The sequence below is a fragment of the Staurois parvus genome, unplaced genomic scaffold (genome assembly GCF_062004578.1).
Source record: "Staurois parvus isolate SC_StPar_1 unplaced genomic scaffold, SC_StPar_1.0 ptg000634l, whole genome shotgun sequence".
NCBI classification, from domain to species: domain Eukaryota; kingdom Metazoa; phylum Chordata; class Amphibia; order Anura; family Ranidae; genus Staurois; species Staurois parvus.
In genome coordinates this window covers 417,357-429,465 of record NW_028318430.1, presented here as the reverse complement: position 1 = coordinate 429,465, position 12,109 = coordinate 417,357, and the positions used below count along the sequence as shown (strand labels likewise).

The window sequence follows — 12,109 nt, the reverse complement described above, 5'->3', positions numbered from 1 at the left end:
ATCTAATTCTAAACCATTCCATTGTAGCTCTGGCTGTATGTTTAGGGTCGTTGTCCTGCTGGAAGGTGAACCTCCACCCCAGTATCAAGTCTTTTGCAGACTCTAACAGTTGTTCTTCTAAGATAGCCTCGTGTTTGGCTCCATGCATCTTCCCACTCTGACCAGCTTCCCTGTCTCTGCTGAAGAAAAGCATCTCCACAACATGATGCTGCCGCCACCATGTTTAAGGGGAGGGGGAGATGGTGTGTTAGTTTTCCTCCACACATAGCATTTTGCTTTTAGGTCAAAAAGTTCATATTTGGTCTCATCTGACCAGAGCACCATCTTCCAGATGATTGCTGTGTCCCCCACATGGCTTCTTGCAAACTGCACACAGGACTTCTTATGGCTCTTTCAACAATGACTTTCTTCTTGCCACTGTTCCATAAAGGCCAGATTTGTGGAGTGCACGACTAATAGTTGTCCTGTGGACAGATTCTCCTGCCTGAGCTGTGAATCTCTGCAGCTCCTCCAGAGTAACCATGGGCCTCTTGGCTGCTTCTCTGATTAATGCTCTCCTTGCCCGGCCTGTCAGTTTAGGTGGACAGCCATGTCTTGGTATGTTTGCAGTTGTGCCATACTCTTTCCATTTTCAGACGATGAATTGAACCGTGCTCCGTGAGATGTTCAAGACTTGGGATTTTTTTTATAAACTAACCTTGCTTTAAACTTCTCCACAACTTTATCCCTGACCTGTCTGCTCTGTTGCTTGGCCTTCATAATGCTGTTTGTACACTAATGTTCTCTAACAAATCTCTGAGGGCTTCACAGAACAGTTGTATTTATATTGAGATTAAATTATACACACAGGTGGACTTTATTTACTAATTAGGTGACTTCTGAAGGCAATTGGTTCCACTAGATTTTAGTTAGGGGTATCAGAGTAACAATAAGTTCCACTAGATTTTAGTTAGGGGTATCAGAGTAAAGGGGGCTGAATACAAATGCATGCCACACTTTTCAAATATTGACTTCAAAATTTGAAAACCATTTATCATTTTCCTTCCACTTCACAATTATGTGCTACTTTGTGTTGGTCTATCACATAAAATCCCAATAAAATACATTTACGTTTTTGGTTGTAACATGACAAAATTTGGAAAATTTCAAAGGGCATGAATACTTTTTCTTGGCACTGTATATGCAAGACCAAGCGTTGATCCAGACCAGACTGGAGAAAAGACAAAATTAATTCCATGGAGAAATTCAAGGGTGGATTTTTCTTGTGTCAAACCATAAGAAATATCCTTTCAGGTGCAATAGTAGACTTTGTGAAAAGCTAATTTCTTAGTTTTTGAGAGTGTAGAGATAAGGAAATCTAACAGGCCCCTCTCCCTCAGGACCTAGGCTTTAACAACCAGGCCACTAAACCAGCAACTGGGAAGCTGGGTGGTAAACTGGCTCTCAGAACAGAAGATTCAGATGATCTGGGAGGGCACACAGAGAGTCTGCCACAAGCCTGACAAGGTCCAAGTGCCATGCCTGCCTGGGCCAGTTTGATAATCACTGCGATACACTTCATCTCAATGTTGCAAAACAGTCAAGAAAGGAGTTTCAGAGGAGGAAATGCACAGATCAGGTTGAAGTTATCCAACAGTCACCAGAACATCAATTGTGAAGGTTAGAGGATCCCTGGACCTGGAGATACATCTTCTTAGTTTGTTGGCAAAGTCAGGAGGTCAAGGTCTGGCAGCCCCAGCCTGCAGAGGTCTTGAAACACCTTGGGTCGAAGAGATCATTCTCTGAAGTCCAGACATTGGCAACTGAGGAAGCCCAATTGCCCATTTTTCCATTCCTGGGATATGCATGGCGTATAGGACTGGAACATAAAGTTCTGCCCAAAGAAGAATTAGATCTGCTTCTCTTTGAGCCACGTGACTCATGATTCCTAACTGATTGTTGATATAAGACACTGCCATGGTGTTGTCCAACTGAATCCTGTTCAGATAACCTCGAATAAAATAGATCCAGCACTGACTGGACAACCTGAGCTATAGAATATTGATCAGGAGACAAACTTCCTCTGACACACAAGTCCCTTGTACCGAGAGGGTAATCTAGGACTCCTCCACAGTCTCACAGGCTGGCATCCATAGTGAGAACCACTGACTCCAGTGTAGGATTTATGACCCATTATGCCAGGGTAAGTCTAGTTTTGCTGGTCAGGTGAACGGGATGTGCAGAGAGTGCACATTTTGTCCCACGCTTCCAGAATGTTGAGTTGGACTGTAGAGTTCAAACATGGGAGCGTAAAGTCTGCAGTTTGTCCACAGAAAGGAAAACATTGAACTGGGCCTTATCAAAGATCAGGCCCGGACACTCCAAACGATGCAATGGTTCCAGTGCTAGCTTCTGGAAATTCTGGATCCACCCAATCTCCAGAGTCTGGACAGTCCATTAGACACTGGCTGATAGAGCCTGTGTCGACTGTTCCCTCAGAAGGTCATTATGATATCCCACAATAGGGATACCTTGAGAGAGTAGCAGAGCAAAAACAGGGGCTAGCATCTTGCTGAAGATCCAGGATGCAGACTTGGGAAGGTCAATGAACTGGTAGTGTTATGTGCCCACAGAAAAATACAGGGGCCACTGATGCGCTGAAAAGATAAAGCATGCAAGTAGGCAACCTTGATGTTTACAGAGGCTAGCAAAGCCCCGGATACAGGGAAGCAATGACTGACCTTGTAGATTTCATGCAAAAATTTGTACCTAATGAAAAGTGATGAGAAACTTTAGATCCAGTATGGGGCAAATACTCACTTGGAAACAGTTAACAGGTTTGAATAGAAATTGTGAAACTGTTTTTCTCTGCAACAATGACTATGACCCCTTAGGAGGGGAGTTGTGCCAGGGGATGGGGGTCTGCAAGGCATAGCGATGATGTTGGAAGGTTAAACAAAATTAACTGGGGCAGACACAGAGTTGAAGCTCTAGCTTATAGTGCCCGTATACCATATTCTGAACAGGGAGTCTGAAATGTCCTTGGTCCAGGCAAACACAAAGGCTAACATACATCCACCAACTCTGAAATGTGGGGGAGTCCCCTCATTGTGAGGACTCATTCACAGGTGTGGAGGATTTGGGAGTCCAAAACTTGCAGGCTTGGCCTGGATTCAGAGGTCTAAGAGAAACAAAAGGTACTCTTCCCAGCCTCAGAGGTACAGGGTTTACCAAGCTGGGGCTGGGGCAAAATGAATCTCTTCCCCTCAGTGTTGTCCTTCATAAAGGTGTCCAGGAATACATCAAGAGACATTTCTCATCAAAGGGAATACATAAAATGCCTTCCTCCCCCTGATGTTTCACTGACTAACATTGAAGCCATCAGGTCTTCCACTTGGAGGATATTAGAGGTATAACATTCATTATTCTGGCAACACACGTGTCAAAGCAGACAGATAAATCAAGTAGAATACAATCAGAATCTCTAGACTTATCCTGGGACCAGATGCCCATGGTCTGGTAGCTGAGCCTGGCAGCCAGGACAGTCCTTAACAAAATATCTGGGCACTTTCCTACAGAAATTGAGGAGATATGTCTGTGCTCAAATCAAAATAGCTTACATATACAGTATATATATACAAAATGAGGTGCTAAAGTGGGTGTGACCACAAGTTAACATTGATAATTCTGAATCAACCAACTTCTTACTACTATACACCCTTACACATGTCTAACAAACATTTGCATAAAAACAGGGATTTTTAGTTCACATATACTGCAATACATGTTCAAACTGGCCAACTGCTTCAAATTTACACCTCTCTGACCAGTTTGTACTCTACTGTGCAAAATTCCAATTTTCAATTTGCTTACAGCATAAAGTAGCAATGTTAGGAAAACAGACACAGTTAAAGGGCAGTCCAAGTCTTGTCAATGGCCAGCACTATATAATAGAGATGGAGGAGATATGCTGGTGCTCAAATCCACATAGCTTACATACAGTACGTACTGTATAACACATAAGGTGTTTAAAAGGAACTTCACTTTAATTAAAAAAAATTACAATAAAGGCACCTTTTGAAATACTTAGTGATGCCAATGTATATACAGATCATTACAGATACTTGCCGGTCTTTCATTCTTGGCATATCTTATCTCTCCCCCCCCCCCCCCACATTCTTCTCATGGTGGCCATTTTCATTAAGGGCAGAGTAATCCCTTTACTTCCTGGAACTCTGGGTCTGCCTCCTGGAAACATGACAGGCACTTCCTAGGATGTACTGTAGCTGTGAGGCCCTAGTTACATCACCTGTCCCTCACTCAAGCAAGTTGAAAAGTATGTTTGCCTAATTAATACAAAGAGATTTTATAGCAGCATGCAGAGCTGTATGCTGAAGTGATTTTTAGTGAAAGTTTTAGTGAATAGGGAAAGGTCTGCTTTAACACTGAAAATTCTGAATTATTCCTCCGCACACTGATATACCCCCCCTACATATTTCTAGAAAATGTGCATAAAATTCTTAGAGAACCCAGGTAGGCAAACTTAGAGATAGCAGCTGCAGATTGCTTCAGGTCCAGACACATGTGGTCTACGTCAAAAGGGACCATAGAGGACCTTAGGTTATCTTAGGTTAGGAGCATTGATGACAGACTGAACCTTCTCATACACCAACTCATCCAATGTCTAATTAGGATGGGCACAGGACTCTTCAATACCCCTTATGCCCATTCCCTAGAGCTCTTGAATTTGAAGCCTAACTCCAGGCATCATTATTTTCATAAATTTGTGTCAACACACACTGTGCTTTGTGAATGGAAAAGTAGAGCTAGTGGAAGGAGAAAAAACATGGGAACACTAGCCATTTGCCTACAAACACACAGTGGAAGCTGTGCTATCCAGCTGGGGTATAAGTCAGCTTTGCATGTTTAAAGTAGAAATACTTGACTATAAAGACAATTTTTAGGTAAAAGGATAAAATGGAGTAAAAATGTTTGAAAAAGACGATACCCAGAGATTGGCTTTAGGAAGAAAAAGCTCAGTATACAGGCTACAGTTTTCAACTGCTGCAGCCTCAGTCTGATAAGTAAGGCGAATCCCAGGGAACTCTATAAATGTGTTTTAAAAGTAAAAAAAAATATTTGAAGTGAAACTAAACTCTCCTATCCATTAAAGCCAAGGAAGCTGCCATCTTAGCCTCTGTTTGATCTGCAGTTGCCATGATGCTGCACATTTGATCAGTTATGACACCAGCCATTTACCTATTGATGGATTCACAGTTAAGAGCAAGCAACTGTGATAGCTGTCATTTATGGCAATGTGATTATTTTTTGGAAAACAGTTACATTGATGGGTTTAGTTCAGCTTTAAAACCTAAAAGTAAAAAAAAACAAAAACTTTCCCCTCTTACATTTGTCCATAAACAGGAAAGGGGTCCAAAGAATCAGATTTCCAGATCAGCAGAAAGACATCAAATTGTTCAAACGTCAGGCATTCACATGCTTCATTTTTGTCTCTTACAGTTATTATACAGTATATTTGTAACAGAACTGCCATGTCAAGTTAAAGTTGTGGAATTGGTTAGAATAAGTGATAAACTGCATGTACACATACACTTGCCTTTCAAAGCGTTCTGTAGACAGCTGATTTCTGGTTATTTCCAGCTCAGCTTCTTGTTGAGCTATTTTGTTCTTCAGTTGTCCTACTTCCCGGCTATGGGTTCCTCTGAAATGAAATTTGACATCATCAATTTTACTATAAGGAAATTAAGTACACCTTACTTAAGACCATTTCTTAACCCCTTCCTGCCTAAGGGTAAAACAAATGTTAAAGCCTAAGCACAATTTTGCAACTTGGACATGTTTGGACCATACATATCATCAAAACTACTTTGTGCATGTTTTTATTCAGGACAATTTGGGCTTTCATTTGGTGATAAATGGTAATGTTTATCTTTTTTCGTTTTTCTTTTTTATTATCAAAGGAAAACTGGCCCAATATAATAAAAAAAAATAATTTTTATTTTAAATGTATCTGTATATTTCTTGCTGCTACCCTAACTTACCACCAAACATCAACCCAAAATAAATTCTCCCGTTCCTGACGATTGCAGCAATACCACATATGTGTATGTTAGTTGTTGTATGTATCCATAGTAAAGCCCAGAAACAATAGTGTGCTTTTTTGTTTTTTTATCCTGCCTAAAACACAATGACACTAACTGACACTGGTACTAATTTTAAAAAAATGATCTTTTAACCATTAGCCGCCCGGCCTATAACCGTTTGGCAGCCGCAAAAATGCTCCAGCTTTCCAGGTGCACGCCATTTGGCGTCCTCCCGCACATGCGCAGTTCGCGCGGTTGCAGAGCCGCGCAGCGGCGCGATCTGTCACTGGCCGTGTACCTTGGACACGGCCGATGACAGATCTGAGTACCGGCCCCCGTTGCCAGTGCCATGTGACCTGCTGTGACCAATCACAGCAGGTCACATGACAGTTGTATACAATGGATGGCTTCATTCATGCCATCCATTGTATACTAGTGCCTAGCTGTGAATGGTCACAGCAGATCACATGCACATGTCATGTGATTAGCTGTGGCCAAATCACAGCTAAGCACAAAAAAAAACCTGAATGAATCGATTTTATTCAGGTAAATGCTTGCTTATAGCAAAGTAATTCTTTACTATAAGCAAATTGTGTGAAAAAAAAAAAAAAATACTGATCACTTCCCCAAAGTAGTACAATGTTACTATGGTAACATTGTACTACTTTGGTCATAGTAAAATATGAAAAAAAAATCTTAAAAAAAATAAAAGAGCACTGAAACGTGAAAAATGGCCTGGGCAGGAAGGTGTAAAATTGCCCGGTATTGAAATGGTTAAAAATCCTGCTCCCAAAAATACTGACCCTGACCTTTGACCCTTACTGGACCCTAACACTAACCCTAACACTAACCCTGGCATTGACCAAGATTAAAGCTTGATCAAGGTATTTTTACATTTTTTTTATAATTATCATTATTTATTTATTTTTTACACAGTTGTATATCTCTCCTCCCTTTAGAGAGAGAGAAAACATGAGGGCGGGCTTCACAGTGACCAATCACTGTGATAGCTAATCAGAGGCTATCACAGCACAGCAAGTGGTTAAAGAAAATCTCAAAATTTAGAGCTGTCAGAGAGCAGTAATAGAGGGGCAATCTTGTAACAAGGACACTAGCTCTGGTGACAACGAAGTACAGTATTCCCTCACTTTGGAGAGATTTCCTCTCACTTTTTGTTCTGGCTATGAGCAGTAAGTGAAGGGAAATCTTACAAATGGGACACAGGTGGCAAAAAACTGAAAGGGTTTTAACCCTCCCTTACAAAAAAAACATTTTGCACCTTAGTTCTACTTTAACTGTCTCTGCTTTAAACAACTTACCTTAAAGTTGCTGAAAGCTATGATAACATCCTTTAAACTAACCTGAGCACCCTATCCCTGTACGTAAAGTGGCAAAAAGAGGCAGACTCCATGGGCGAAGTCTGCCACCCGGAAAACCCCCTATCCCTAGGGCGTCAGCATTATGGGCTCTGATTGGCTTTTGGGTCCTGGCTACCAATAGGTACAGCTGCACACAAGCATACACTGAGCATACACAAGGACAGGGATGTTTTCATCCCCCCGGGTGCAATCTTTGCGCATACACACAGATACCCGCTAGAACCGAAGCATGCGAAGATGTGCCGTAGGGCTTTCTCAGTACTCAAGTACTATGGCACATCTGCATGTGCGAGGGGCGGGGGACAATTCTCGCCTACATAAGAATTTCAGAAGTGCAAATAAAGCTGTCTAAAAAATGTATTTAATTTTTAGGGGACGTAGGGGAGAGGAGGCAGGCCATTCTAGCATGCTGCTTAGCATGTTAAAATGGCCTGCCTTCCAAGTATTTATAGCCAGCCTAAAGGTTGAATCTTAACGGTTGCATTGTAACAAAAGATCATTATTTTCCGTGACACACCAAGTAATTTCAACCTGAATAATTTCTGGCAAGGATAAGTACTCTTACCATAGAGTTTCCTGAAACTAGCCATGTGATCTTAGAACCTGATTGATAAATCAACTCCTTGTAAACCACTGTGTAAGCAGTGGAAAGATTAATTTGCATGAAACTCCTTAATTATCACATTTCTGAATACAGTGTTTTGCACACAAGTCTAGCCAGTAAAGGGTTAGTTCATCTTTACCAAAAAACTGCCTATGCAGATAAGGAACATCTGTAGATGAAAACAAGCTGTACAGCTTTGACCAAAATTAAATAATGCCCTTGCTATAGGAGTAAGATATTTACATACCTCATGAAGCCTGACTGGAAAACTTTTAAGATGTTGCTAGGACATTGCTAAGAGAGGCCCAGTTATTACTGTTCCCCTTCACCATCACAGGAGTGAGCTCTTTCTCTGATTCAAGCCCCCACACATGCACTCTCTCTCCCCTGATGCAGTTGCTTTAAACTCAGAGTTTGAAAGCTCACTCTGGTGATGGTGAAGGTGAGCAGTAAAAGCTTTAATTTTTTTTATTTTTTAATCTTTATTTGTATAAAGACAAAAGGCAAGTATACAGTCATGTATGTCCAAAATATAATGGAAATTGTATATATTTTGTATCAGTAGTTGTAATGTGTATAAACATATATGCTATCGACTACTACTGTTTGTGTCCCAATAATATCTTGCCATGCATCCTCTTGAAGATCACATCAGATTGCCAAATGTTTTGTGTTAGGGTTAGTCTTTTGGTTTTGGAGTGTATAAGGGTGGAGTAGTATATCAAGTCTTTAGGCCAGGGGTAGGCAAGCTGCGGCTCTCTAGCTGTTGTGGAACTACATTTCCCATGAGGCACTGCCAGGGGCGGACTGACCATTTGGAAACTCAGGCACTGCCCAAGGGCCCGGGGTCAGTAGGGGGCCCCTTGAGATGCCCCTGGTACCTTTTTCATAGGCTATTTTGAGTTGGGGCAAGGACACAGGGGCCCCATGATCCCCTATTGCCCAGGGGGCCCCATGATCCCCTATTGCCCAGGGGCCCCATGAGTTGTCAGTCTGCCCCTGGGCACTGCAAAGATGACAAAACTGACAGTTACAGCTATGACTTGCAGAGGCATGATGGAACTTGTAGTCCTGCGGCTCTCAGGTTGCCTACCCCTGCTTTAGGCAAAACGGAGTTGTCCAATCCCCCTGGAAATAGTGGAACAAGATGCAGGTTCCCTCAGAAATGACGAAAAGAGAGTTGGCTTGTCTAAATGAAGCTGCAGCTGAGAGGTACACACCACATCCAGACAGTGGAGGGAGGCCTCCTTGGGATGGCAGACAGCAGGACATAAAGAGAACAATGTCCTTGTTAAGGCTATAGGAAGAAATCTCCTTGGGAAGAAAGGAGGATTTTGGCCTCAACACAGTCTTGTTCCTATGCAGTACAAAAAAAAAAAAAAGGTCCCATACAGGTTAAGGCTGCCAACTCTGTGATGTGGCATGCCAAGCTAATAACTACAAGAAAGGCAACCTTGCAAGAGAGATTTGACAGGAGAATTTCGCTCACAGGCTCAAAGAGTGGCTTCTGGAGATTTGACAGAATCAGGTTAGGATCCCACAGCAACATTGGGTAGAGACAGGGAAAAAGGTGAATAACAACCTGAAACACTCACTCATCTTTTCAATAACAACCTGAATGAAAGCTTTCAATAAGGAGTGAAAAGCAAGTGGTCTTTGGAAAAGGATCGCTAGGCAGAAATCCACCACTTGCTGGTACTCAAGGCTAAACACTGATCCAGACTCAACTGGAGAAACTACAGTATTCATCCCATAGAGTGCTTCCTGTGGTGGAAATGTGTATTCTTGCACCATGTGAAATATGCCTTCCAACGTGCAAAGCTAGACCTTAAAGTGGTAAACCCTTACATACAGTCATGGCCAAAAATATTGGCCATGTGTCAGATTTGGCTTTTTGTTTCTTCAATGTTTGTGTCATACCAATGCAAACAAAAGAAATAAACATGAGAATGCCTAAACATTTGTAATTGCAAAAATTTTCTCTCTGAATGGAGGAGAGAGATACATTATATCTCTCTCTTCTTGCAGAGAGAAAAAAAACAACTGCTTATAAAAAAAAAAGAAAAAAGATCAATAAATAAATATTTAAAAATAAAAGAAAAAATAAAGTAAAAAATACCTAGATCAAGGTTTGATCTAGTTCAGTGCCAGGGTTAGTGTTTGGGTCAAGGTCAGGGTCAAAGGTCAGGGTCAAAGTTCAGGACATTTTTTTTTTATCAGTGTCTGTGTGTTTTAGGTAAAAAAAAACCCCAAAATGCTCACTATTGTTTCTGGGCTGTAGTACAGGTACAAACAACAAATAACATACACATATATGGTATCGTCAAGAGCTGGAAAATGTATTTTGGGTTGTTCTTTGGTGGTAGATTATTGTAGTAACAACAAACACACAGCTAAATTTAAAAAAAATGATTGTTTTACTATTTATTTCAGGTACTTATATAGAACCATCATTTTACGCAGCGCTTTACATATATATATATATATATTGTACATTCACTTCAGTCCCTAACCCTCAAGGGCTGTACAATCTAAGGTCCCTAACTCACATTCATACATAGTAGGGCCAATTTAGACAGGAGACAATTAACCTACCAGCATGTCTTTGGAGTGTGGGAGGAAACCGGAGTACCCGGAGGAAACCCACGCGGGCACAGGGAGAACATGCAAACTCCAGGCAGGTAGTGCCATGGTTGGGATTCCAACCAACGACCCCTAGCACTGCCAGGCAGAAGTGCTAACCATTTAGCTACTGTGGGCCAGTTTTCCTTTGATAATAAAAAAAAACAGGAGATATCCATTACCATTTACCACCAAATGAAAGCCCAATTTGTCCTGAAAAAAAAACAAGGTATAATAATTCACCCTTCATGTACAAAGCAGCTGTGATGATATGTACGGTTTTCCTAACAGATGTCAAAGTTGTAAAATTTTACTTAGGCTTTAAGATTTGTTTTGCCCTTAGGCATAAAGGGGTAAATGAATCAGTCTCATTGTGCAAATGGGCTGCCTGTTAACTTACAGTTTACTTTCTACCAGCATCAACTTATCTCCAAGCAGCTCCAGCTCTGACTCCAGGTCCTGGACCCGTACTTGGGACTGAAATTCCTTATCTTGGCTGGAGACCAGAAGATCCTCCAAGTTCTTAACAGATATTCTTTCACTGGCATGTTGCTTTCTTAGGTGTTCTATTTCAGAGCAAGTAGATTCCAATTCACACTGTAACTAAAAGAAAGTGGAAAGAAAAGATAATATCCTTGTAAATATTTTCCTTTCACCAATTGAAATATTAGATTTTCAGCACAGCACTTTGGGTTATCCTGCTTGACTATGTAAAATAGCCCTCAGCCAAATGGAATATGCAACTAAATACACTGCACTAGAGTTAACTGGCTAAAAATGCTACAAAATATTTTAAGGGGATTGTATAAAAACTGGAACAGCTATGCATGGCAACAGCTTCTGTCGTTTTAAAGCTTAATTGAACAAGCTGAAGACAGAAGCTGATGGACTGCCATGCACAGCTGCTTTAGATTTGATATCTTTCCCCCCAACATAAACAATGTAAGATATTCCATTGAAACTATCATCTAGTTTGGTTTGCTATATGAACACAGAATCCAATTTTTAGCTAATTTATTGTTAGTCCTGTTATGACTTGATCTAGCAAAGCATGCAGATCAATACAGTACTGCCCCAAACATGTATGTATTTTATGTTTCACATTAGACTAGTAAGAAACAACCTGATCCCATCCCAGATCTAACATCCAAACAATAATTTGACAATAATTTGCACTTGTGATGAAGATTATTTTCATTGACTTTTCAACTTGTTGAAATATCTCAGAACAACCTGGCCGAGAGACATAACAAACCATGCATCTACTGTTTGAATCCCTGCAGCAAATTACATGCATACAGAGGCAGGTCCTGGTGTGACTAAATATGGGCAGATGTCTTGTCATTCTAGAGGAAACTTCCCTGCCCTGCCTCAGGCCAGCCATGTACACTTTAGCTGCCCATTGTCTACAAAATATTCTA

General features: G+C 41.1%; 1 protein-coding gene across 1 annotated transcript in view; it reads right to left on the bottom strand.

Moving 5' to 3' along the window:
• The window catches only part of TSGA10 (testis specific 10), a 98,045-nt gene that overhangs the window by 16,859 nt on the left and 69,077 nt on the right, over window positions 1-12,109 (bottom strand). Inside the window, exons 17-18 of the mRNA XM_089693443.1 lie at window positions 11,089-11,291; window positions 5,591-5,701 (exon numbers count right to left, since the gene is read on the bottom strand). Of these exons, the coding sequence (XP_089549569.1) occupies window positions 5,591-5,701; window positions 11,089-11,291 (314 nt within the window). The remainder of the gene's footprint in view (window positions 1-5,590; window positions 5,702-11,088; window positions 11,292-12,109) is intronic.